The following is a 26,628-nucleotide window of genomic DNA, read 5'->3' on the forward strand; positions in this document are numbered from 1 at the left end:
AAACAATCTGAACATATTTTTGTTAGCATGGCAACTCACTATTGGGTTTGAAGGCAAGTTACAGTGGGCTGAAGTTGGCTCATCTGATTTGCTTTTATCAATGCAAGAACTATAAAGAACTATAAAGGCAGTTATCATGGGTTTATTTCAACCAGGTTATGTGGGCAAGTGAGTTTCTTGCTGTCTTGGTCCAACCATCCAGACTGGAGGGCTTGTGGAAGCTCACCCACGTGCTGCTAGACAGACACCTGAGTGTGGAACATGCCTGCAGACCTTACCCCTACAGCCCCCGGTTCAGACAGAGCCGTTGAGCGTTCTGTTTTCTGGAATCCTAGCCAGAGAACGGTAAAGGCACATTGATTTCATGGCACTGCAAACACTGAAGGGGCTTCACCGCCATCCCCGAGAGGGCTCTTTAGCTGTGAGCCGCCCGCAGAGGCCATCCTGCTGAGACGGAAGGTGGCAGAGGCAGAGGGTGCTTCTCAGGCCCACCAAGGGAGAAATGTTTAGACACAAGAATGGGAAAAGGGAAGGGAACTTTATAAAATGTGCCCTAATTGCAGGCATTAACTTAATGACAACCATATTGGAAAGTGCACCGTTCTGTTACCAAAGCTGCAGGTGGGAAAATACCATCTCGAGATGTTCCTGCCTGGAGTGCTTCACCTTGCGTGCGACAAGCGAAGGCTCACGGTGTCAGCGGGACCGGGGGAGCTGGGCACCAACCTCCTTCTGCCGCCAGCCACCTTCGGGAGCGGGGCTAGCCTTCTCACTCATTCACCAAGTAATTGTAAGGTAAAGTGCCTTATCTAGTGCCACCCCCTTGATTAATAAAGCAATGCATATAATGGAAGTTAAAAAAAACCACAAACAAAACCCTGTTCATTCAGGAATACAGGTTATTCAGAGGAAACTAGTTTGCATGTCTTTGTGTTCATTTTTCTTTCTGCTAGCTGAAGCGTGGAAGAATACACTAAACCAGTAGGTTTATTGGAGGGAAAAATGCTTTTAAAATTGACACAGCCCCGGTTTTTTTCCCCAATTTAATTTCTCTGATCTGATTGACCTTCCACCATTTGTGATATTTTGAAATTTGAACTCTCCAGGTGCCGTTGAAAGGCATCAGCTCCGCTCCCCGTGGCTTTCACCTGGTACATTCGCTTGCCCAGTTCGGGGCAGTTGGCGGGGGGGCACTGGGGAACGCTGGCACAAAGCGCTTAAACTCACGTCATCGCTACCCCCACCCCCGCTTCTTTTTGTTGTTGTTGTTGTTTTTTAGACTTTCGCAGAAGGCTCGCACTTCACACCCGGACCACCTAAATGAAGGTTGTTTTTTTTTTTTTAATTGCGTACCCCCCCCAGGCAACACCGCTCCTTCCGGGCTCGCTGCCGTGCTGAGGGAAGCCACGAGGCCGCCCCCAGCGCCAGCTGCCCCCGCCAGGCCGCGAAGGCCCCGCACGGCCTTCCCCGGCCCCATCGCGCCTTTCCCGCCGCCGCCGCCCGGCTCCACCCCGCCGCCGCCCCCCGCTCCTCCTCCTCCTCCTCCCCCGGCAGCGCGGCCGCTTCCTTGCGCCATGGCGCGGCGCGGCCGGCGGCGGCGGCGGGCGGCGGGAGCGGCAGCGGCCCCGGCGGCGGCGGCAGCGGGGAGCCGCGGCGAGGTGAGGCGGCCTGAGGGCTGCGCGGGGCGGGCGGGCCTAGGCCGGGCCGCAGCGGTAAGGCGGCGGCCCGGCCGCTTTGCGCCTTGCCGGGGTAGCGGAGGCCTTTGTCCGCCGTCCCGCGGCGCGGGGGCCGCAAGCGTTGCCCGCCGCTGGCGGCGGCGCCGGGGTCGGCGCCGCCGCCAGCGGCGGGCAACGCTTGCGGCCCCCGCGCCGCCGCCACACACGGTCCCGGTGAAGGCGGCGGCCCGCGGTCCCGCCGGGCGCCTTCCACGTGGCGCGGCGGCTCCGGGGCTGCGGAGAGGGGGTGGAAGCCGCCCGGAGGCGTTCGGCCCCGGCGCCCTGCAGCGTCCCGGAGAAAGGCAGCTGGGCTGCGCGTTGCTTGTGGTGGAGGAACTTTGTTAATTAACGAGTCTGTTGTCAGCCTGGGCGTGCCGGTTTTGAAATAGCTGATTAATTTTTTAAAATTTTTTTTTTGTCGTTTTGGCCCATCATCTGTGTGGTGGGTTTTGGTTTTTTTTTTTGTTGTTGTTGTTGAAATGCCGCCGTCACGTTGCTTGAGTCACCTGGTTATGGGTAAGGCTGGAGGGTTGGGGACAAAACGCCTGGTGGGTCAGTGCAACCAGCAGGTCCGAGCCTGACACACGTTTGGATACATCCACGAGTGCACCCACCTCGCTTCTCGTGGTGGGTGTCCCAGGTGGTGGGACGGAGCGAGGAGAAGCCCAGCGACTCAGGTCTTGCTGATGGAAGGGCCTGAGGTGGGTTTCTGTGGGACCCGGAGGGTTGTAGATGCGCTGTTAGGATCCCTGTCCTCTTGGGGACTTTGTGACCCTTCCACTCAGGCTCTCCATTGGCAGCGTGGAGATAAAGGTGCTGTAAAACCCTTGGGGAGAAACCCGATGGACATGATACACTAGAAGCAAATAGCACACGGTTCACACCTCTGGTGCTGTAAGGACATGCTTCCTGTCTGCTGGTCACCTCTGCCACACAGCTAAAAGGGCACACGTCATGTTCCTTGTAAGGCTCGGCAGAGGGGAGAAGGAAGCAGTCTGCTCTCGGTGCCCTCGTTTTTCTCATGGGAGCTCGTTTTTGGCAGAGCAAGGCCTTCTGCAGGCTCTTGCTTCTCCCTGTGAGGAGTGGGTTCAGCCCCGGCTGAGCCAGAAGGATGTGGTGGTGAAGGTTTCCATGTGTCTGAAGTCACCGGTCGTCTGCTGACAAACTGGCTGGTAAGTGGGTACGTGCCCCCATTGACAGCAGCTGCCAGGGAAGGCAGTGGTACGGAATTGTCCTCAACTGTAGGACCTTCGGTTCCATTTCCCATCCTAGAGTCTAATTTAACAGGTTCTTGGCACCACCGTTTCAGTACATGGGTTTCATTAAAGGGGTGCTGGCTGACAAAGCACCCAGAATGCTTGGCCGCTAGCGGTCCAGACACGAGCAGGGGATGCGTTGCATGCCTATGGTGGCGTACAGAAGTGTTTTCCTTGGAATGCCGGGGCTTGGAAAGTAATTAGGCACCGCCACAAATGAAAGGGATGCTCTTGAATTACACAGAATTAATTCGGAAATAACAGTGTGGATCAGTGAGGGATTAGATACTACAAAAGAAGAGATGGTAGTGGTTGACAGAGTGTTTGGACTGTGCTCATATGCCAGCATGCTGTTACTGACATTATTATCAGCGTTGTTGAAAAGTGGGGGTAGTTTCCAGGTAGATATTGCCTATGGAAGGTAACGTTTTAAATGACTTGCCGTGTGATTATGATAGTTGGGCATTCTTTACTTTATCAGTAGCTTACGTAATTGGGTTTTAGCTTATTTAATTATCATTTTTAAAAAAGCAACAATGTAGAAACCGTCCTCTACTGTTCTGAAAAGAGATGAATTTACTATAATTTCATGGAGTGCTTGGGTTTAGCAGCAGGTTGACTGAGGTAGAAATTACCGTAACTTTTTGCAGGGGCAGGGGAAACTACCCTGAAAGTCCCAGGAGTTGTTGCTGTGACAGATGTACAGGCTCAGGTACAATCTACTTTCACCTTTGGTGGAATCTAAGTACCCCTGCAAAGATCATGAAACTGTGTGATGACTGCGTATTTTATCACTTGTTCCTTCTTTTCTCTGAACACTCACTTGCCTTTCACCCTGCTGCCGCTTGTGCCAGGAATTGTCCAGAAGGTTTCAGGTTTTTGTGCTGTGAAGCTGTTGAGAAATTGCAGAGATCACCTGGGATCTTCCTTGCCTTCCTAGATTTAGTTGCGGCTTTTGAATCTCAGGCAGGTTGGATGGTGTTGACAGTCCTATTGACTCTGCATCTAGTTGTGTGGTCCTTTTGCACTGTAATACGACTTCGCCTCTCTTTGCCTTCCACATCCTTCAGGCGTTCGTATGATGTGTAAAATTAAGCTTCCGCACAATGCTGTTTGTCTTTGACTCCAGTGGAAACACCAAGATCTTGGCTTGTGAATAGTTGTGGGGTTTTGGTTTGGCACCTATCGGCATTCTGACTGGGGCCCTCTATTCTTGTGCTGCCCGTAATTGTCAGCCTTGGAGTGCTTCCCTCTTCGGTTGAGCCAAATCCAGTGCCTGTAACCCCTGAGAGACCTGCCCGGGGCTTGCCGCTGTACGGAGCCCGGGACAAGTCAAGAGGTTTTCCAGCGCACGTTGAAGGTGTGACTTTGGACAAGTTTGGTTTGTTGGGAGTATGTGTTTGGGATTCAGCTGGGATTATTTCAGTCTGACTGAGCCTGAACGTTAGAAATTATCTGTCCTCTGCTTCAAATAGCAGTGTCTATACATTGTGCAATTTTGAATGAGGGGAACACAGCCCAACTAATTTTTTTTCATGGTAGTTGCGAAAATAAAGAATTACATCTAGTCGTGCTTTTTCACACAGTATGTACTCCCGATATATTGTCAGAGAAGAGTGTGCTGTTGTGACAATTGGCAGTATGTACAAATGCCTCTTTAAAAAAATCAAATATGTTTGACAGTGGTGTAGAAATAACTCTGATGCTTCCCCCCAAAGCTGCAGGTGTGCATGCAGGCAAGCATTCCGTCCTCACCGCCTGCCAGGGCACTGCCTGGCAGAAGGGCAAGTTGCACCTGTTTCGGCTTTGGTATCCAGAAAGTTGGTTTTTTGCTTGAGACACAAGAATTCTTCCTGTTGATGTGGAAAGTAAAACAGCTCACCGCAGGCTTTTCTTTCCTTGCCTCACAAGACAGGTGGAATTTGTGGGGATGGCACTTGGAACAATGTTGGTTTGACATTTGGTGGGCACCTCAGGTGCTTTACTTTTTCCATCACTCGTGGGGAGTATGGGAGCGTTGCCAAAACAGGTCTGACATCCCTGCCAGCCTTGCTTTCAGTCTCTGTCACCCTTGGTGACAGATCTGCCAGCCCCCGTGGGCACACACGAGCTGCCTGCTCTTGGTTCTGTGGGAACGGGAACTCTCCTCCATGCAGCCCGACGGATCCGGGTGCGCTCCTGGGTGTACTGCGGTGTTTTGTCAGCTTTAGAGAAGGGGAGACAGAGATGGGGCCGTCTTGAACTTTGATCTTTTGTTGAAAGGAAATAGTTAGGGTTGGTTGTTGGCAATTGTTGGATTTGTATGCTGTTTGTAGTGGGGAATGTTTTCTGCTGCTTTTCAAAAGTACCTTGTGAGTGTTTTAAACAAGTAAGTGTATTTTATGTGCAAACATAACTGACCTCAGTAGGTGTAAAATTTCCTGCTAGAAATAAGACTTTGACTTTTTCAGCAGCTGTGATTTTATTTCAGCTTTTACTAGATTTTCAGTACTTTCAGTACTTGGCTTCTTGTAGCTGGTATCTTCAAAAGACAGTATTACTCACATCTCTGCAGCGTTTCTGCAAACCATTGTGTCTGGACCTGTGATCTGTTCATGTTGAAATGTTTTCCCTGGGCAAGCTTGAAATGTTAATCACCTCTCTGCCTTCCTGCCTTTTTCAGGGGTCCTTTCCTGAAGTGTGGGCATCTTTCAAGTGCTTAGAATAGATTAATATTTTGACATTTGTGTTCAGGCAAAAAGGTATTTTCTTTCTTGGCGTATGCTACTTTGTTGACAGAGTTTAAAATGCTGGACTCAGATGCTGATTATAAATTAGTTTCTGAATGTATCTTAATTGAGAGTTAAAAATGGAAATGTCTGTGGCTGCCAGGACTGCACAGGAGATAACAGCGAACCAACCCATCACAGCAGAGGTGTTTGGTGCAGGCGCGTCTTTGATGTCTGTCTGCTGCTGGCAGTGGGCTTCTCCTGGGAATAAACGTGACTTGTGATTTCAGGTGTAGAAATGCTGGATTTCAGGTGTAGAAACCCTGGCGATGAGCAAGCTTGGTCATGAGGGTGCTTTTTTTTAAACTCCTGGGCTACGCCCACGGTGAATGTGTCCGGTGTTACCTGCTATTAACCTAAGCCTTTTTGGTGAAATGGGGACTCGTCAGCGACGGAATGGGATTCTTTCATGGTCAGCCTGCGGGGAGCAAGTCACAAACTAAAAATCTTTGACGTTTTGCAGTAAGTTACTTAAATCCATACCTTAGTATTCAGGAACGCATGAAGATCAAAAGAGGTCTTCTACTTGGGAAGGAATTTTTTGTTTGTTTGTTTTTTGTTCAAAATCAGTAATTGCATGCCCATAATGGCTCCTCTGGTGCAGATGCAGAAATAATAGATGATGAAGAACAAGAAATTAGTTAGCCACTGCTGTGATTACTCTGTGCCTAACTTGGCTGTACAGTAGCACAAGAACTAACGCAGTGGTTCCTGGAAGCAATATATTCATAGCAACGAGGCTTAAAGCTCCTTGTATGTTTTCCCATTAAAATGCCTAATGCTTCATTTTTAACGCTGCTCTGTGCTGGGTGGATTCCGTCACAGCCATGGAGGCAGACTCTGGCTGCTCGTTGTGAGACGTGGGGGTGAGGGAATGTCCAAAGGGGTTCAAATGTAGACAGCATGCCTTCTGCAGCAGTGCTTGGGTCATGCTGTTTTACGCCTGTGAGGGTCAGTTGTTCAGAGGTGAGTTCTGCTCTTACTCAAGCAACAGGAGACCAGTTTTGCATCAGTCTACAGCAGCTTTATAAAAGCAGAGCAAGAATAAAATTAAGCCCAGGTATGCCCACTGCTGTAGCTTATTTCAGAGAGTGAAGCTTTGGTCAAGGTGCTGCTTGCTCTTTTAACGGAACTGGAATTTTGTCAGCAACATTATTTTTGGAGACTGAGCTGTTTAGGGCTATTCACCTTGGCACAAATAATAAAAAGGTAAAATAATAATAAAAATAATCATATGTGGCCCTGTGTGAGCAACCTTGGTTGTCTATGGCAGTGGACAAGGGCATGCTGCTCTCGGTTCTGGAGTTCGTCTTGGGGATGTTCTCCTGAATGTTCAGGGCTGGAGACTTTCTCCTTCAGAACTTTCTCCTTCAGATGAGGAACTGGCCCCTCCCACCAGGCAGCTGTTGATCTCATGTTCCTGTGAGTTAATGAGAGGAGTGGGAAGTCCACATGCAGATTTAGAAGCTGCAGAGAGGCTTGCTTCAGGTAGGAATAGTATACATGATGTGTACGTGTCCTGGGGATGTGGGAGAAATGTCAAGCTGGTGGTGAGTGATGCGGACACTCTTCTCCCCCAGCGTTTTTGTGAACGGCAGAATGGTTTTGTAAATGATACTGGGATGTGTAAAACCGTGTTCTGAAACTTGGCAAACTGCCTTCTGCCTCAGTTTTCAAGGATGGGTCTGTTCATCCCATCCTTCCACACACCAAATCCTGAAGCAGCCTAGGTGGGAGCTGTCTGAAGGCTTCCTTACTGGCCCATTACATGGAGAGGCTTATCCAAAGTGCTTGGTGCAGTGTGTGGCTGGGGGAATGGTTGGATGTGGTAGTATAAGTCCGCTTCCATGCCGCAACTGGACTTAGCAAACTCTGAAGTTGTGACCTTGGTCACCTCAGAAAGTGCCGCTGCCTGCCCTTGGCAGTGCATCTTCCTGGCAGGCTACATCACGGGCTTCTAGCAAACAAGAAATGTTCTCGGTTACAGTGGGTTTTCACTGTCTTGCCGATGGTCACAGAAAAAGCTCTGCAGCAGTACTGATGGAGGAGAATGAGTTGCATTGGTTTTATTTTTGGAGTTAGTTAAGCACCTGCTAAAACATGTAACAGTACTGGTACTGGATCTCCTGATAAGGTTTCTCTGTACTTGTTTAGCATATGTTATATTTGAAGGTGTACTCCCCACCGCTGAGCCATCCTTGCTCTGTGAGAGGAGGAGCAGTGGTGGATTTCACTAGGCATAAAGGGTGCCCTGAGCACATGCTTGCAAAGATGAGGCAGACACGTTTTTATGTCCGAGAAGTACTGTTCTGTGGAGTTAAACACCACGCATGTCGTAGCCCCTTCCTAGCCCCACATCTGCAGTCTGTATTTAGGGATTGAAACTGTACAGAATTTTCCTGGAGTTTAGCTAAATGAGGTGCAGTTCACACATAGCATGTTTGGTGATACAGATTTGCACCTGCATAGGAGTACAGAAATAAGTTGTACCGTTGAGTGTTGCTATTAAGTTGGCATGTCTGACTTGTATTCTCTGTCTCATTTTGGACCAGAAACAGATACCCAAGGACGTGACTGACATTTTTAATGCCCCCAGTGACACTGAAGATTTTCTGGGATTCCAAGATGATGCTTCCAGACAGAGGTGGCTGTCGTCAAAGGACGGCTATGCTAGTATTGATTCCGTGGACTCAGGAAAAAAGGTAGGAACAGATTGCCATGGCCTAGTTACACTGTTTGGGTGCAGTAGTACTCTAGCCTGTGTCAAGGCTGTGCGAGCCGTAACTCGCAGCAAAACCCATGATCTGTAGTCCTCGTGTTAAAAATAAATGTATAGAAACTGGCTGTCCTTTTTAGGGTTTGTATAAAAGGTAAGTGTAGCCAGCAGGAAAGAGAATTGCCATCCTGGACTGCTGCACCCTGGCCACATAAGACAGTGGAAATGCATAGTAATAGATGGGCATTTGTGAGCACGCAGATTCAAGGTATTTTTTCCAGAAATTTATCTCAGTGCTGTTTCTACACTAATTTGTCAGTGCTGTTTCTGCACGAAAATCATGTTTTAGTGGTGGTCACCAACAGAAACCATCAGCTTCTGGCTTTGGTCCTGAGACTTGCTGGTTGTCTGCTCTCTTAATGGTGAAGCAGCTTAGATCAGCATAATTATTTGGTATTTTTAATTCTCTGATATGGTAGCTGGAGTTACCAGCTGAATTCACAAGAAAGGAAGACACCTGGTGTGCTGTCTTGGCTGCCAGAAACTTTAGTTTTCAGTCTTTCAGAAGCTTATAATTATATACTTGGTAGATATGGGCTGATGTGCTAAAATATACCTTTGTCAGCTGTGCTCTTTAAAAGGTCCCGCCACTCCATTAATAACAACATTGAAAATTACTTTTTTTTTCTTTTTTTTCCTTTTTTTCTTTTCCCTTTTCCTAGTCCCTCAGGTCAGTACCTGGTAAAAGAGGTGCTGAAGACAAGGAAGATGACTAGTGTTAGCAAAGGAAACAGACAGAGTGAGGCTTGTACAAGTGTGTACTATTCTTGAGCCTTTGGAGACGAATGGCCTCAGGAGGGTGCAGAAGCCATTTGGGGGTAGAGACACAGTCTGTCCTATGGAGAAAGGTGGTGGCTAAAATGTAGTGAAATACACTGGGCTCTAAATTGCTTTGTAACCTTATTGTTAGATGGGGTACTGGTAACTTCAGAAAGCCAGGAGGTGGCTTGCCCTTACATTTGTGTGGAGCATGAAGAAGGATCAATGAGAAGTAGTGGTGGTGATGGCAGAGGGGGAGCCTTGTACGGGAGCCTGAGCTTCTGCCGCCTGCTTGGAGCCTGCAGGCACCTTCCTTTACTTCTCTGTGTCTTGGTTTCCCAACTTGTGAAATGGAGATACGATAATGATCTTTGCTGCAAAGCATTTTAAAATCCTGTGATGAAAAATGCTATGGGAGAGCTAGGTACTGTTACTTTAGCATGCGTTACTGGGAATCCCAGTGAGACTTGTTCCAAATTTACAGCTGGCACTGGAGCCTTTCTCACCATTCCTGTGTTTCCCTTGGCCTGAGAATTATTTTAAATCTCCGTCAGTATTGAGTTTAACTCCTTTACCACTAAATGGTACAATAAGCCCACCATTTTTTTTTATCCTGAGCTCCATCCATTTATGATGCCAAACACTACTGTCATTGAGAAAGACCATAGGTACCTGTTGTGCAGGAAACTAGAAGGTTTTGGTGTGAAGTGCATGATGGGAAGTTCAGTTCCAATTTGGAGTAAAGACACGCATTTAATCTTATACTTTAAACAAAATGTACATCTTAGAGCAGGCACTTGATGCAAATGGGACTTATGTATGCAACCAACCCCATTAATGGCTTTTGAGACTAGACCCAAGGAGCATAAAATTATTCTGGGATGATAAAGGGCTTGTGAGTGACTAACCCTGGTCCTGCCTGTGATGGATACTGCCATCACAGCTGGGAAGTGGGGAATTGTGGCTAGCGGATGCTGTGATTTGAGTACTTTTATCAGACTTGCTGGACGACCCAAACCAAGAATTACTTTGTATGATTCAGTTTGCTCATCCATAAAAGTGCTCGTAATATGTACTTGCAGGAACATGAGAAAAGTGATGTTATTTTTGAATGCTTTGAGTTTCTTCGATACAGGGTGTTATGGGCATATTTCTGCAGCAGAAAAATTCCTGGGAGAAGAACAAGGCAGCTGCCCTACCAGGGTGGCAAATGGGATGTTAGTGCATCAGGTGTTCCCTTGGATGCTGAGGCGCAAATGCCTCATTTTTACATCCAGGCTGTTACCTCTGCATGTCTGCTTTTCCTCAGACCTTTCTGCAGTCCTGCTCCCATAATCTCTGCACTTCTGCTAAGTTTCAGCCATTTCTATAGGTATCCTGGATGTATATTTTACCTTGTGTAGACCATTCTTCATAGGTGTAACAGCATAGCTCTAGCTGTCTTGGTTTTAGTCACTTCAGCTAACAAACAGCTTATTTCCGCCCCCTAACCTTCGCTCTGGAATTTCATGAAAACACAGCATGCATAAAAACTTCAGTTTTCTTCCAAGAAATGCAATTTTAACTTTAAAGTAACTTTATGTTTGTTCCTTTCTGAAGCAGCTGCACTGCACCTATCAACAAAAGAATAAAGTAATTTTGCTCAGAGAAAACCCATTCCAATTACCCATAATAAGTTGTAGGAGATGTTTAAGTGTAAAGAAACAGCACATGCAGTAGTTCCCCCCTCCCATTCCCATATAAGTTTTTCCACTCATCTATTGTATCTGTTTTTCACCAGATATTGTGTAATTAAAGTCAGGGAAGGGAGGGAATTGAAAGGAAGAATTGGCAAGTGCATTGTATGAGGTCTCTTCTCTTTTTTTTGTTTTTTGTTTTTTGTTTTTTTGTCTCGTGGGAGTTAAAAATAGCACAGGAAAATTGGGGAAATAAACATGAGTGTTGCTGACTTTGAAGAGGCAGATGTGGTGTGAACATGGGTTGTGTTCCTACCATAAACAGATCTTTCAGGACACTAAAGGGGACGAGTTGACAGATGGTCTTCTACTAATTCTGATTGGAAGTATGGAAATACATTTCTGATTTAGTAAGTGATTGGTATGTAACATGCGTATCATGAAGAGCGTTTTAACGAGATGTTAGTTTTTTTCATGGGCTGACTTTTTACTTCCTAGTCTGTAGGCAGAAATTTGTGATCTGTCTACCCTAGAACTTGTTTCAATTACAAACTGCACCATTAAAAAAGAGCTGGGCAGTTGGAAGGTGGAGGGATGTTAGTCAGGCTGTTCAAAGCTCCGTGGTTTTATGTTGGTGTCTGTCACTTCAATGATGGTGTAACAGCATGAGAAGGAGCAGAATCCATCTCGGAGCCCCGAGTCCTGCTGCAGCAAGCCCAGAGGACAGTGTTGTTTCTACTGCTAAGTGAAAAAAAGGAGGGCTCCTTTTTGCTGCAGTTGTGGTTTGTATTTTCTTCCGTTCAAGGCCTGTTTTTTTACATCCAGAAAAAAACACAAACCAACATAATTTACATGTAAGAAAACTGATAGTTTATTTTTATTGGGTAGTAGTGAAGAAGAGGAGAAAGGGATGAAGAAGAAATTTTCCCCAGCATCTCAGTGAAAGCCTTCAGCTCAACATGAGGAAAAAAATGCTGCCAACTTAAAATAACTCGGTCCTGACACTGTGAAAGTCTTCTGCTTTTTTCTTTTGATGGGCTTTGCCTTGAAAAGTGCTTTCACAGTATGTTGCCATCTAGTTGGTACCTGCTTGAACCTCCGAACTTGTTTATTGTGACTGCTCTGCATCTGACTGTCTCTAACAGCTACTGGCTGGTGTTTTTACAGGGGCGTCGATACCAGTCCAGGTACCTCACTGAAGAGCTGCAGAGGATTTTCACTGAAGACACTGACTCTGAAACAGAAGCGTTTGAAGGCTTCAATTCAAGTGAGGTGGATGTGAACAAGAAAGGAGTTCCGGTAAAGGTAGTTGCCTATGTGTGAATGTATATGTTGACTTCCTTTTTCTCTGTCTCTTCTTCGTAAACCTCATGTTCTGATACACTGTGATGTTTGTTCTTATGCTGAAGAAAAATGTGTTATCTTAAAAAGAGAAAGTAAGCTTTATTTAATGTAACATCACATATGAGAAGGGAGAACTTCTTCCCCAACTTCTACAGACTAACTGTGCTGGGCAAGATTGTTCCTCTGAAGACACTATGTCTGTATCCCAGACAATATGTAGATGTTGTGTTGGGCTCTGCACAAGGAGAAGGTGCGTACCCTGAACTTTTAAAAATCTGTTGATTTAGGTGCGTTTATGACAGTGTCTTTGGGTGGTGACACTGCTGCCTAGAATTAGTTTTTTTAAAAACGACATTTCTTGTGTCACAGCTAATAATGTAACATGGGATTCTTCTGCTTCTAGGCAATGGAGTCAGACTTGAGTGATGAAGAACGCGCTAATTTATTGGGTAGTGAGGAAGAAGAGGAGGAAGGGATGAAGAAGAAGGTTTCCCCCAAGAGAAGAAGCTTTGGCCTTCGTGTTGCCTTGCAGTTTCCCACCAGAAAGTCATCTGAGAAAAAAGTGCCTGAACAGGTTTTTTCTAACTTACCCCTAAAGGACAGTGAATCCCTTGTACCTCTTTCAGAAGAAATAAGTTGCAAGCGGTGGGACAAACTAGAGGGCTCTGCTTCAGAATCTGAAGAAGACGTTAAAGAAACACAGGAGGAAAGTTCCAGTGCTCTCCTTAAGAGAGCCATGAATATTAAAGAAAATAAAGCCATGGTAAGACTTACGAGCAGTGCTTTGCTCTCTGACGCTTACATCCAAGTACTTAGCTTCAGCATGCTTGAATTTTGGGGTCCCTGCGGGTGCTGTGCTGGCACTTTGGGAAAATCTCATAGTGGTTTGTGCTTGAATTTTCCTACCTGGGAAAACACTAGAGGACCATCAACACTCAGACATTTACCCTAAAATAGTCTCTATTTTTTTTTTTTTTTTAAAAAAAGTATTTTTAAAAAAGTAGGACTAGATAGCTCAAGTTTAAAACCAGAGCTGAACCAAGCATTTTGTATGTGGATGTCAACAAAGTGACAGATGCCCAAGTTGCAGTCATATCCAGAACGTGTCAGAAAACTGGCTGTTTCATTCAGGTGGCTGGTGGTAACATTTGCACAAGAGTTTGTACTTTTCATTTGTGTCTGACAGATCTGCTGCGGTTACTGGTTGGAAAGCCAGCTAAAAACTGCTAAGGATGGTAAATGTACCTTTCCAGTTTTACGGGATATGAAGTTTACAGTTAACGCTTTGCTACTGAAAGCATGTGTGTGTGTGTGTGTAGGTGTGTAAGAGAGAGACACATTATTCCTTAGCGCTTCTGCTGTCCAGTGTGACACCAGCTGCTGTGCAAATTTAATTATCACGCTGCTGTGCAAATCTGAGTTGATGTCGGATCCTCAGTGGCTCCTTCAGTTTTACTGTTTTCCATGAAAAATGGCAGCTTCCAAGCAGTCTTGGGTGTATACCTCTTGGGTGTGTGGGCTTGCAGCTCCCACATAAAAACGTGCTTTAGTTTTGTACCTGTGTATCTAATCTGTCTTGTACCCTCAGTGCTATTGTGTTGGTCTTGTCACCCTTCCACCCTTCCCGCCTTTCACTTTTCCTTCTAGTTTCAACCGTTGTAAAATTCATTAGCATACTAATTGCAGTACTGTAATGATGTTAAATAGCTTTTAATAAATGCCACACTGAATTATTTACTGAGAAATGCTGTATCCAGCTTTTATTCTCGTGACTGGTATGGCGGTCTCGGAGACAGCCAGCAGCTTGGCTCATCCCTGCTGTTGCTGGCTTTTCAGAAGATAGCCTCATCCTGGCCTTCCAGAACAGGTCAGTATTTTTTTGGACCTGTCAGCCACTGCTTCTGTTGAAAGGTACCTCCAGGACATCTACACAGTGCATCAGGTCATCCTGCTGAAGCAGCTTCTGATGCTGCATACGCCATGGTTAGGGGAGCCGTCAGTGGGCCTTCGGTGGTTTATGACTTTGTAAATGAGCGTGTACCCATGTTGCTGTGTGTATCTGCACAAAGCAGTGCCATGTAGCATTACTGGCTGTGGTTTGCAGCATTTGTGAAATCAGCACTAGAGCTGTCATGACTGAAAACGGAATGTTTCTAGGCATTGCTACTAAGGACCAGTGGAAAAACAATGAGCAAAGTTTCCCTGCTGCAACGTCACTGCGGAAGGGGACGGTCTGAGTTCCCTGGCAGAAAGCAACATCTTACAGCCTTCTGACCAAGGGCACCTTGTCTTCCTTTTCTCCCTCATATGAACTATGCATTTCTTATCAGTCACAGATATTTTAACCATGTTGTAATGTGCTGCTTCAGTGCTGTTTCAACAAGATTGGACGTAATTCTAGCCAATTCTAATTCTCACTAAGAATTAATGGGAGCTGTGAAGTCAGCACTGCCTACAGAGTTTTGCTCATTCAAGAGTAAATGAACCCTTTTTATGAGCCCCACTTAGATAAAATGCCTCCAGAAGGGTTTCATGCACTGAAACTTTATGTGTTTAGATATAATTTGGAGTGCATGTGAAGAGTGGATGGTAAGTGTTGCTTATTTGCAAGTTTGCAGTGAATTTTCAATGCAGCATCACTGTTGATTTCAGCTTGCCCAGCTGCTGGCAGAACTGAATTCCATACCCGACCTGTTCCCAGTGAAAACACCCACCTTGGCTCCTTCGGTAAGTCTCTGGTACTGGCTAGAAGTGACAGGCGTTTTTGCTAGACTGAGGATTAACGTGTGTTTCCTGGTGAAACGCTTTCACCAAGCTTGTTCTGATTTTCTTTGGGTTTGGTCGCTTTATTTGTATAGATTTGCTATTGGTCAGTATTGAAGTATCAGAGGTTATTTGAGGAAGTGGAATTTTATAAGATAATTTATGAAGAAATACAGAGACCAAGGTGAGATGATGTTATCATTTTTGCCCCAGAAATACTGTTGGGATGCTAGACAAATGTCTGTATGTGGGAATAAGGAAGAGTAGTTGCTTTCCTTTGGGTTTAGATCCTGTTAATTCCCCTCTTGCAGGCTTTTCTTATTGGTGAAATTGAACCACTTCAGCATGAATCTGGAATGATACTGACTTTTCTTGTCTAGAAGCAGGGAACTGTCAGCTTCTTTAGGTTCTTTATAATGTTCTTCCACATATATTATAAACTGAAGAGATCTGAGGAAAAACTGAAGGGCCGTGTCTTTGGGAAGCCCATGTGGAAATGCTGGTGTGGTGCTCAGGTGGAAAGGTGAAGCCAACTTACACTGTCTTTGAAAGGCTGGAACCTTGCTAGCTCTAGTTAAATGCTATAGAAATGTAAACATAATTTTAATACATAAGCCTGCTACTTTTATTTAGTATCTTTACTTGAGGAAGGGGGAGGGCATCAGAAGTATTTGTTACCTCATCTGCTTGGTTTTGACTTCCAGCCTGTCTCCTTGTAATGTGCCTTTCACTTCTTTTGACAGAAATAACTGAAGTGTGCGGTAGCAGGCAGACTTGCTTCCTACATCTTGTTTATATTGTCAGACTTAGTAGCTGCCTTTATGGAAAGTGTCCGTACAGGACTTCTGTAGCATGAATTCAGTCATGCAGTAGTGGGCAGGTGTGACAATGTGAAGAGGGTATCTTGTGCCTCATAGTAATTTCCAGGTCTTAGGAAACTGGAAGTAGGAGAAGCAGTTTGTTAATGCCCTTTCAATTTACAAGATACAAAAGAAAATAACCTAGAATTGGGATTATTCTTTGGAGTTATATTCAGATTGTGGGAAAATCTGAACATTTAGCTACTGGAGAACAGTGAGAGCTAGCTTCTACCTTAATATTCCGTACATAAAATTTTGATATAGTTCTGTGATGTTGATTGTAATAGAATTTTAACTGTGAAGGTGTGGTGTTTTAAAAGGAGCAAAAATGTATAGCATGTAGGGGGAACACTTAAAGAGTGCCAGAAATTGGTGAGGTTTGGCTTTACAAATAAGGAATGGGAGCAGAGCAGATTAATTCATGATAGTACAAGTGTGGTACAGACATTTTCAGATTATTTCTGGTGTTTTAATACAACAGACATAACTGCAAGGACAGTTACTGGAATCTTCTTCTCTTTCTAGAAACAGAAGAGAATCCCAAGGAGGACATTTTCTGAAGGCCAGATAGCACGTCGCATGAACCCAACCAGAAATGCTCGTCCACCAGAAAATTTTGCCTTGGAAAAATTTACTGTGCCGGCTGTCAAATTTGCAGAACAACTCCGTAGCTGTAGACAGCAAAACATCTTGAAGAAGAGACTCAGTGTGGTACTTGCCAGACTTGATCTCCCAGTCAGGGATTAGGAAACATTTGAATTGTTGGCCAGCTCTTAGAGCAGACATCACATCCTACAGGAAGTTAATGAGATTAGCTCATTAGTTAATGAGATTAGCTACAAAAGGAGTTATCTTCAGGCCTTTCTGCCTCCTATTTCACCCATTAACTGGGCTGTATTTGTGATCTCTGTTATCCAAACATAACAAGACAGTTTACTTATGATCTGTTATTTATTACCTGAAAATTACTAGAGGGCACAATGCAGAAGGCCTCCGAGTGGCAAGGCAGTGGGGCTGGTGGAGGTGACAAAGCAGATCAACTCTATCTTCAGACTGAGAAAAAGATAGGAGTTATATAGCTGAACTGAAAACAAATGAAGGGAATCTGCACCCACGAACTGCTGACGTACTAGCTAGCCATTCAAAAGTTGCAGTTTTATTCTTCCCCACTTTTTTAAAATCTGGTTTTTTCCTCCCTTAGCTTATGGTAGTCATTTGTCTCGGTTATATTTACTATATGGTCTTTCTGAGGAAGACTCTTAAGTTTGCATCTGCACAGGCTGGATCCCAGTTCTGCTTGTGGGAGCGGGTGCTGGGTATAGTTGAAACTGTAGAGGAATTTGGCTATTAAAATAGGTGGAGTACCACTGAATGAGAACCCGGGCGGGTAAATGACTATTTTGAAGAGAACAGAGCTGATCTAGGGTGAAAAACAAATGAGGTGCTGAGAGTGGGGTAGGGGGAAGGCTAAGGATCAGGTGAGACTTGTACATGAAAAAGGGATCAAACAGAAAGATATTTGGAGGCAAAAACAAGAGCGCTCACTAGAGTGGAGGACTCTTCCAAAAACACAAGCAGGGAAAGGGCTGAGTATGACAGGACAAACCTAAAACTTCAGTGAAGGTTTTTTGCAGGACATTAGAGACTGTCACTGGAGAAGGCAATTGGAAAGTATGCTAGGAGATGGAAGAGGCAAAGCATGGGAAGGCAAATGGTCATAGTTCCTTATTTTGAGAGGGAAGAAATGGAGTATGAAGTGTTACAGTGGAGGTGCGCAGGGAATGCAAAGAAAAGGAGGTAGCAGAAAAACATGTTAGGGATTGTGGAAATAGAGGTAGCAACGATGGGAAGGAAGAACATATAAAGAGAATGAATAATAAATGGAGTAGAGAAAAGATTAGGGAGGAGAGGGAGAGAAAGAGGTGGTGATAATTTGGGAACCATTCCCTTTTTTTTTTCTAGTGGTCCATGAGCCTGTAGTCCACCCTGTTTAGCTTGCATTGCATTATAAGTGAAAGAATTTGTCACCCAAGTGTGGTGACAGAGTCTTCATGACACCAGAAAAAGGTGTTGAGATGAGTTTGTTTAGCAGGGGGATTGTGGAGCACGCAAAAGAAGGAGATCATCGAAGTATTCATCTTACCGTTCAGTAGAGGATATTACTGAGGAGGACCTGGACAACATTGCAATCACTGTTAAAGACAAAATCTATGACAAAGTTCTGGTAAGTAGCTGCTGTATTTTTTAGTGTGTCCATGCGCTTGAAATTGAAAGTCTCTGAATAGTTCACGGGTGTTTGCTAAAAGGTAGGCTTTCCTGTCGCTCTGGAGGGTGCAGCTTGGCATTGTATTATACAAGCACAACTTTGAAAGTTTTGCCAGACTTCTGTGGGCTTGCCTGTGCTGGTTGATATGCCCCACCAACTTTCTGCCTCTGCAAAGTGCTTTCTTGTCATAGGGCTATTAAATGGAATTTGCTATAGCTATGACTCATCTCTGATAAGAGCTGACATCCCTTTTATTCTCACTTTAAATAAACGTGATGGTGGTGGTGGTTGTACCATTAAGTAGTAGTGATCCCGGCTGTTCTTTGTACCTCCTGGAAATGATGTTTCTGTAAGGGTTGGGTAGTTTCTGAAGGTTTTGGTGAAAGTCCTTCCTTTCCATCACTGGATCTGGCTGTTATTGTGAGGAAGATAGAGATGATCAAATTATGATATATTTTATGCTTCATTGTATGATGAGTCACAAGGTCATTTTCTGAATAGTTCTAGCTTTTTCCTAGACAGAAGAAAGAACCAGAACTATGACATGAGGTTAGTGTAGTTTGAAACTCCCAGTGCAACCGAGGCTGGGCACTGTCTCTGTAAAATTCCTGCCATCTCTCTAAATAACTGTATGATTTACCACAGCAACAGAACTTACGGTTCTTACTAAGATTTTCATTGCTGAATTTGAGTTTGGTTTGAAGTTTGTGCTTTGCTATCGGCAGATATATGAAGAAAGTTTGGTAACAAGCATTTAAGATGTCCTTCATACAGAGGTGTTTCTCCTCCTTTCCAACTTTAGGGCAGTACTTGCCACCAGTGTCGACAAAAGACAACTGATACAAAGACAATCTGTCGCAAGCAGGGCTGTGGAGGAGTAAGGGGGCAGTTTTGTGGACCATGTCTTCGAAATCGATATGGGGAAGATGTTAAATCAGCACTGCTTGATCCAGTAAGTATAATTACTTGGGCTTAGGAAGAAGGTGTAATGATTATGGTTTTGTTTGTAAGTTGTGATGAGTATACGCTCATGGTAACATGGTGTTCAAAGCTTTTTGCCATAAGAAGTTCTGTAGTACTGTTACAGCTGACACTGATCTTAGAACTCAAGTGGAAGGTTCTGGACCTGGGTTATAATCCACCCGTCTTTGTACTTTGAAGCTCCATGTGCTTACCAGATAGTGGAGGGAAAGCATGACAGCTTTTAAGAAAAGGAATCTCTTAACTTCCAGAAAAATCAGAAAAATGCCAATTTTTTTTTTATTTTTAAGCGCTCTCAGTAATGTGGCATGCCAAGCACGTTCCTTGGTTTAGATCCTAATTTTTAGATATGAGAAAAAAGGAGAAAGATACCTAAAATTCTTGGGGTTGGTTCCCTTTTCTCTGTTGTCCCCAGAGGCCCTGAGCAAGGAGAGACCGCAGGCAGCTGCCAGGGAATGAGGTGCGTGGAAGGACCTCTCAGCAGAATAGTGTGCTCTGTGTTCAGCTTGTTCTGGGACCTCCTCTCCCCCACCTCTGCTGTAGAGCTGGGCTTCTGGGCTGTTCTGAAGGACAGTGGAGAACTAACAGCTCTGATGTGCTGGCCCAGTGTGGCAGTGGCTGCTATACTGTAATGCAGGCTGATAGCACCTGCCTGTCTATGTTTAGAAGCTGCGTCCTGGGCAGCTGGGAGATGCCTGACTTCACCTACTCGCTGGGTAATTCAGTCCCAGGCATCATGCTATACCAGCAGACAGAGACTTGTCACAGTGGGTACCCATCTTTTTCTAGGGAGTGTGCTATGGTCACCCTAGCAGGATGAGTTATCGTTAGGCATTACAGATGCCTTCATTTGAAAATTAATACTGAGCATGTCAGCGAACCAGAGTCTTCAGAGTAAGAAGTATTCAAGCCAACAGTGTAGTACTTAACAATTTCTTTAATCCCACAGCATTTGGGAAGTGTTAGGGTTGGTTGGCTGGCTGGCTGATGTGAGCTTTTCAAACCTTGCTCTGAAGAGTCGGTCACACAGAGGGAAGCCATAGCTGTGTGTGTCTGAGCCATGGGAAGGCAAATACAGCCTTACTCATGGCGTGCCGTTACCATCCCCTCCCACATTCTCCTCTTTGCAGGCCTGGATCTGTCCTCCTTGTCGTGGGGTGTGCAACTGCAGCTACTGCCGCCGGCGGGATGGGCGCTGTGCCACGGGCATGCTTATCCACCTGGCCAAGTTCTACGGCTACAACAACGTCAAGGAGTACCTGGAAAGGTGAGGGCCGTGCCCTGTGGTTATTCCTTTTTAAACCCTTGTAGCCCTTATTAATACTTGACTTCTGTGGCCTGGGGCAGATCCTGGACCTATGCAAAAAAAAAGTCTCTTGGACTTCAGGTTTTTCCTAGGCAGAAATCAGCTTCATTAAAGTGAGTTATACTGTCTATGTAAACAACTAATTTGCATAAGGATTTGAAATGCTTTTGCCTCTTTTGAACTCTGTATTGATTGCTTGAAGCATACAGAAGTGCGATTTTGGAAGCTGTCATCTTCAGCAATGGAAATTGTCTGAGTTTCCTAAATGGAACCTGAGTTTCCTAAAAAGCACTTTAACATTGTTTTCTCACATGTCTTCTAGTTTACAAAAACAACTGGCGGACGACAATTGAGAACACCGAACTCAAGCTGTGCCTGCGATTGGTTAATACGTTGACAAATTTTAACTTCAAAAGGTTATTACTATGTTTTATATAAGTTAGAATTGTAGAGTATAGTATATGCATTTCAGTGTTGGGAACTTCTTAATTGATGTGGTCTTATGCAAAAGATCTCTCAGGAAAACGTTTTGGTAGAGAAATCTACGTGCACAGACCTATACATTAAGTGAAATGGCACTCAAGCCTTGAGTGGTTAATTTCTAATAGAGCTACACAACCACATGTTAGAGAACTTCATCAGTTGGAGCAATATTTTTATTTATATAATTATCCAAGTTTGCAGAAAGGATGTTTTAATAACTACCTGTAAAGCATACCTTGTCTTTAAAGAAACAACACCCCCCTTCTTTTGAAACTTGACCATAAAGATCAAACTTGACCATAAAGATTCATTTTTTCAGCCGTCACTTTCTGAACCTACTCCTTCACCTGTAGTTTATGGAACTTGCCTCTGCAAGGACTGGAAGGCTACTTTCAGCCGAATGCCATTATATTCCAGCCAAAGCTGACGCAACCTGCCAGTGGGAGGATGACTTTTATTGCAAAGTGCAATTCATCACTGAAACATGAAAGTGGAAGACTGTTTTGTAAAAAAAAAAAAAAAAAAAATTAAAAAAAAAATTAACTTTTAAACATCTTCACAATAAAGAAAAAGAATTGCTTACCAGCGTTTTTTGTGTGATGCACCTGCTGCCTGAACTAACTACCTTCCAGCAGTCATAACTGGTTACCTGGTTTAAATCGGAGTTCAGGATTATTTTTTTCACATACAGTTCATACTTAATGTTTTTTCATGTGTACACCCAAGTTTTCAAACAACATTGTTTAAATGCAACATGTTTGTATCGCAGTATGATTATGTTAAAATTCTGTTAAGATATATGTTTCCTTTTATGTAGAGAGAATAAAGAATAATCAAGAGGAGTATCCTGTGAGTCAAACTGCACCCCCATGCTGATGTTTCCCATTTACTTTCCTGTAGCTGGTGTAATAAAGGAATGCTTGCAGGCCAATAATCATTATGTGGAGAAACACATGAACACAACGCTGACGAATGAGGAAATAACAACACAGAGCACATAAGTGTTACACTAAGGATTGTAGTTTTGTGAGGCAAACCTCCTGCTCCAGCTGACTGAAAAATACTTACCTCCTTTTCTGTTAACTGCAAGGTAGATTGAGAAAGCAGCATGTATTAGTGAATGCTTTGTGCTAAAGCGCCAAGAGTAAAACTACTCCTGCCAGAACCCATTTAGCTGGCTTCTCCTTGCTTTTGTAAGTCGGCCCTCTGCTTTTGATAAACTTTTTTTATAAACTAGACATTCATAAACTTCCTTAGTTTCCTTTCGATCCACTGGAAGAAGCCTTACAAAAATGAGTGGCGTTGCTGGAGTCAGTTCCTTGAGCTGGGCTTCAACTGTGGTCTCCAGTTGGATGTCCCACTTGGGGCCTGGATTTGTTGTGTCTTTAACATAAACTATGTATATAAAATGTTGCAGATGTTTGTGGATTTTAGGAGTGTTTATGTAGCAACAGGAAAGTTCGTATTTGCAAATACCAACACTAAACACAGAAACTGCAGCTCACAAGGTTCCTTGATACCTTCCTCATATCCAGAGGAGGAATGAACAGTATTGCCCTTTGAGTGACAGATACCTTTAAAAAAATCTCTGGAAAATTTGGGCTACCATTTCTAAAAGCAACAGGCAAATGACATGTTCATCCTTGCTTCAGTCCCCCACCCTGACTTTCCCCGTGGGACTTACCTGCTACTGTAGCAGCAGGTTAGTTACTTCCAGAATAGTTAGTTACTTTTTATTATATTCAGGTCTGGTGAAGAGTACAAGTAAAAACAATGTTTCTCTAATTGCCTGTTGGAGTCCCTCGCCTGTCCCCTAATGAGCTGTAACTTAGTTGACAGCCTTTCTAAGTTAAAACTAAAATCTCATTTTGACTGCTGGTCTTAATTGTCATTCGTAAACTAGATGCTTCCATCTCAGGAAAACACAATTCCAAGAGCAAGGTACAATGTTTATCCTCTGAAAGTTGTTAAAAAGAGGGGTTGCAGCTCAAAAGATGACCATGATTTTCCTTCAGGGACAGCCTACAACCACGTTACAGCTGCTACAAAACCTGACTGCTTGGAAACCCTGATGAAAAAACCTACTCCTGTCATACTTGCGCATCAGACGCTCGGGTGTATCGTTACACCTCATGCTAATACAGGGGTTCTTGAGTATTTCCCTGCTGCTTGGTATGTCTCCCCAACAGCCTGTAACTATTATGGCCTAGCAAATGAAAAACTCAAGAGTTCTTTATATTTGTTTATTTAGAACTGCTGACTTCCTGCCAAGGTGGAAAGAAAAACAGGAGAAAGATTATTTTGAAAATAGCTTTTTTGAGGGTGGGTGGGTGGTGGTGTTTGTTTTGGCTGGGGTTTGGTTTGGGTTGGGTTTTATTTTTTTAAAAAATGCAACTGTGTAGATGGTTTGATCCAGGTTACCAACATCTGGTAACTCCTAACACTATTCTGCACCTCGGTAAGAGCTGCAGAAAATTTCTAGGTGATCAGTATCAGGGTGAAGTTTACAGTCTCTGGAAGAGTCTTTAAGCTTCTGAACCTCAACTACTTTACAGCAGCTGTTTTCCTACAATGCAGAGCTTGTTCAGACTCAGTTATTTAAATGCATGAAATACAGTTGGTGATTAGAACACCAAGCTGGTAGAAATTTAAGCTTGCAACAAACACCAATAATTCACCACCAATTTCTAAACTTCCTTGGTGCTGTTCATAGGATCACAACACTTCAACTCCTGATGGAACTTACCTACCTAACAATGGGAGCTAGAGTCCCTGAACTAGGTTACTGAGATCAAGTAATTCAAGTTTATTTCTTACCTTCCATGAAAAGCCTACGGAGCCCACCTCGTTCCCATGGTGGGTGGCCGTAATCTGTGGTCTTTTTGGTAACATCTGCAGTCAAGCATATCTTGTCCAAAGGCCAGCTGTTCTGGCGTGCCATGCTCTGCATTACACATTTAAAAAACAAACAAACAAACCCCAACTTTTCAGTAATTCAATACCCAGACTAATTTTCATGTCAGAACTGTTAACATGGCCCTCTTGGGCCAGTTGTGCTCAAGGCTGAGACGAGGGTTTGTTTTGGTTTGGTTTTGATTTTTTTTTCCTTTGGCCATTATTGAAATAAGGCAAAAAAGGTGCATGAATGCAATTGTTTGGAAACAAAACCATTCTGCGCAGTACAGAACAAACCACACACCCCTCCCCCCCCCCCCCCCTCAGCAGGGGAGCCAGACTGCATTGCCTTCTGTGCTCAGAGACACTGCTGCTCCAGCCGAGTCCCTGCGCAGAACACGCCTGTGCTAACCTGTGGTCCTTACATCCCCCCAGCCTTCGGCAGGAACAAGTGCCCAGAGGAGATGGCTTGGGGAGAGGCAGTGAAAGGAATGAGAAATTCGGTGGCGTGTCTCTGCCTGTGGCACAGAGTGAGCACCATTTGGGGACCTTGACGTGAGCGGGAGAGGGAAGAAGTGCGTGCCAGCCCTCGTGTGCCAGCCCTCTTGCTGCCCATACCCTTCTGCTTCCGAGGACAGGGAGAGGCTTTTCAGTGTCGGGGCTGCAAATGCTCCCTGGGCCCCCATCTTCTCCAGGGAACAGTGGCAGCCCGGCCAAATTCCCCTGTGAGGACCTCCTGGCCACCTTTCTGCTAGGCCAGCAAAGGATTATCTCAGTGCCATTGGTGCTGTGCGGAGTATGAGATCCGCTGTTACGGGGGTGTCATGCGCCTTCGCTGTGGTCTTCAGAATAAATACACGGGTATGTGCTGTGATCCTGGCGAGAAGTGAGACATCGATACGCTGTTGAAGATTTTTCATCCCTTACGTGGCAACAGCTACACAAAGAAGATGGGGGGACTGATTTTTTTTTTTCACTTAGCCTGGTAACTGCACTAATACTAAGGAATAAACCAGAATAGTACTATTGATATATGCACTGAATTGGTTAAATAGTAACAGTAGGAAACGTTGCACTCTTTTAACTTTTTTTAAACTGAAATTCAAGCTTTTATTTCCTTAGTTGCCAAGTCTTCACACTTCTGAGTAGCCTGAAGATGAGTTTGGATTGTTCCCCCTGAGTTCAGGAGATAGTTACTCTGATACTTGGCTGATTTTTATCTTTTTATTTAAACTGTGCTTAACTCTTCAAACAGCATCATAACATAGCTAAGGCTAACGGTAAAAACTAAATGGCATTGAAAGCATACACCTGGCTCCTTACAGCCACCACTGCTCACCTGTCAGGACTGAGGATTAAACAAGCCAGAAAGCCACCAGCTGGCAGCACAAGGTCCTGTGTCCAGATGTCGCGTTCTCTGTGCTGCATGAGAAGATCAGCAACCCTAAAAGAGAAGAGGCAATAGCTTCTGCCTTATATGTACTACATTTTTAGACAAAATAAATTGCAGACTTCAGGAAGTGTAAGAGTCCTTTTGTCGACAGAGAAAGTACATGGTTGAAGTAACCAGAAAGTATATGCTTACGTAAGCATAAGGTAATCGTTTTACTGAAATTTGTTCTTTCCCTGATTTAGGTACGTCTGAAATCAATTGTAGGAGGTGATCAGCATGAGACAGGTTGCTGGCAGAGAATGTGGATATGCTCAGTCCTGTAAAACTTGTTGTCTTGGGGAGAAACCTGAACATCACTGTAAGTCATGTTAAGACACCTTCAGAAACCGCCCAAAATTGGTTATGACAAATGCTGGTTTCTTAAAGTGCAAACTGATGCCATGTTCAGTGCTGCGTTTAAACTTCCAATAAGCCAGAGCAAGGTACAAATCGGGAGCACAAGAGAGTCTGGCAGAGATTGAACAATGTCATACTGCAGCATACATTGCCATGAAATACCAGAGGAATTTCCAAAACCACTTTGTATTTTATCCATATCTAACTGCCTGCGAGTGGATATTGCTGGTGGCAGGGTAGGGGAAAAGAAATCCTGCAAGATGCTGAGTACCCCTAGTACTTGTGGCAAAGGGAGGTGATGGAGCCTTTGCTTTAGCAAAGTGCTTAGCAATTTCTGCAAAACTCACTTCAAAGTAAAGCTGCCTTGCATTAAGACAAAAAAATGAATGGAATAAACCTGCTCGTTTTAGATGACTGGAATATCTCAGTGCGTAGCAGCTATGCCCGGCTGCTGCAGGGTACTTTAACAGTGGGCAGGGCTGTATGTAGATGGATATCCTAGTTCAGTCCACGTGTCTGGCACAGCATCATAGAAGAGTGTGGATTGCAGCACTTCCATGTGAGGAGAAAACATCAACTCCCCCTTTGTTTGGAGAAAAATACAAAGCGTACTGGCATAAAGAATAGCTATTCTTTCATTTAAAAAAAAAAAGCAACAAAAAGCCTCAAAATACATAGAAGAGCAACAGTACTATTAAAAAAAGACACTTGCTTTCAGACTGAGGTCCAGCTATGGATCTCTGCAAGGAGAAGGTTCATCCTCTCACGATCTTGAGGGCAAACAAGAGCATAGGGGCTGCAGGCAGTAGTCTTCTGCATGATTTCTGCTACATTAAACTCCTCAGGAAGCATCTCAAGAATATCATCCAGAATATTCTTAACCTGTCCAGGCCAATACAGAGCCATTAGAAATCACTGCAATCAACTTTTTGCCTCTTAAGTCTGATTTCTTTTCCAGGAGAGTGCAAACATTCTTAGGCAGATGACAGAT

The 26,628-nt window shown here is 44.4% G+C and overlaps 2 protein-coding genes across 4 annotated transcripts in view; one reads left to right on the top strand and one right to left on the bottom strand.

Annotated features, from left to right (window-relative positions):
- The first annotated feature begins 1,486 nt into the window (after positions 1-1,486).
- Positions 1,487-21,798, top strand: CDCA7L (cell division cycle associated 7 like). 3 transcript variants are annotated; one of them, XM_055709090.1, is made up of 10 exons: positions 1,487-1,658; positions 8,292-8,441; positions 12,118-12,255; positions 12,698-13,057; positions 14,947-15,021; positions 16,443-16,628; positions 18,010-18,141; positions 18,986-19,135; positions 20,295-20,431; positions 20,793-21,798. In XM_055709090.1, the coding sequence occupies exons 1-10, from the start codon at positions 1,575-1,577 to the stop codon at positions 20,821-20,823; spliced, it is 1,443 nt and encodes a 480-aa protein (XP_055565065.1). In that variant the 5' UTR covers positions 1,487-1,574; the 3' UTR covers positions 20,824-21,798. The 3 variants fall into 3 exon arrangements, with proteins under 3 accessions (XP_055565065.1, XP_055565066.1, XP_055565064.1); XM_055709091.1 differs by having other exon boundaries at positions 1,488-1,658; positions 12,118-12,249; positions 18,007-18,141; XM_055709089.1 differs by having other exon boundaries at positions 1,491-1,658; positions 18,007-18,141.
- A 2,370-nt stretch (positions 21,799-24,168) lies between these two features.
- Positions 24,169-26,628, bottom strand: part of DNAH11 (dynein axonemal heavy chain 11) — a 134,346-nt gene continuing 131,886 nt past the window's right edge. The window contains 1 exon segment of the mRNA XM_055707658.1: positions 24,169-26,519. Coding sequence (XP_055563633.1) covers positions 26,352-26,519 — 168 coding nt within the window. The 3' untranslated portion in view covers positions 24,169-26,351.

The sequence above is a fragment of the Falco cherrug genome, chromosome 4 (assembly GCF_023634085.1).
Source record: "Falco cherrug isolate bFalChe1 chromosome 4, bFalChe1.pri, whole genome shotgun sequence".
NCBI classification, from domain to species: Eukaryota; Metazoa; Chordata; class Aves; order Falconiformes; family Falconidae; genus Falco; species Falco cherrug.

Coding starts and splice junctions, on each gene's coding strand:
- CDCA7L (XM_055709089.1), top strand. CDS start 1,575: ATGGCGCGGCGCGGCCGGCGGCGGCGGCGGGCGGCGGGAGCGGCAGCG. Junction 1,659..8,291: donor CAGCGGGGAGCCGCGGCGAG/GTGAGGCGGCCT, acceptor ATTTTGGACCAG/AAACAGATACCCAAGGACGT. Junction 19,136..20,294: donor AATCAGCACTGCTTGATCCA/GTAAGTATAATT, acceptor TCCTCTTTGCAG/GCCTGGATCTGTCCTCCTTG.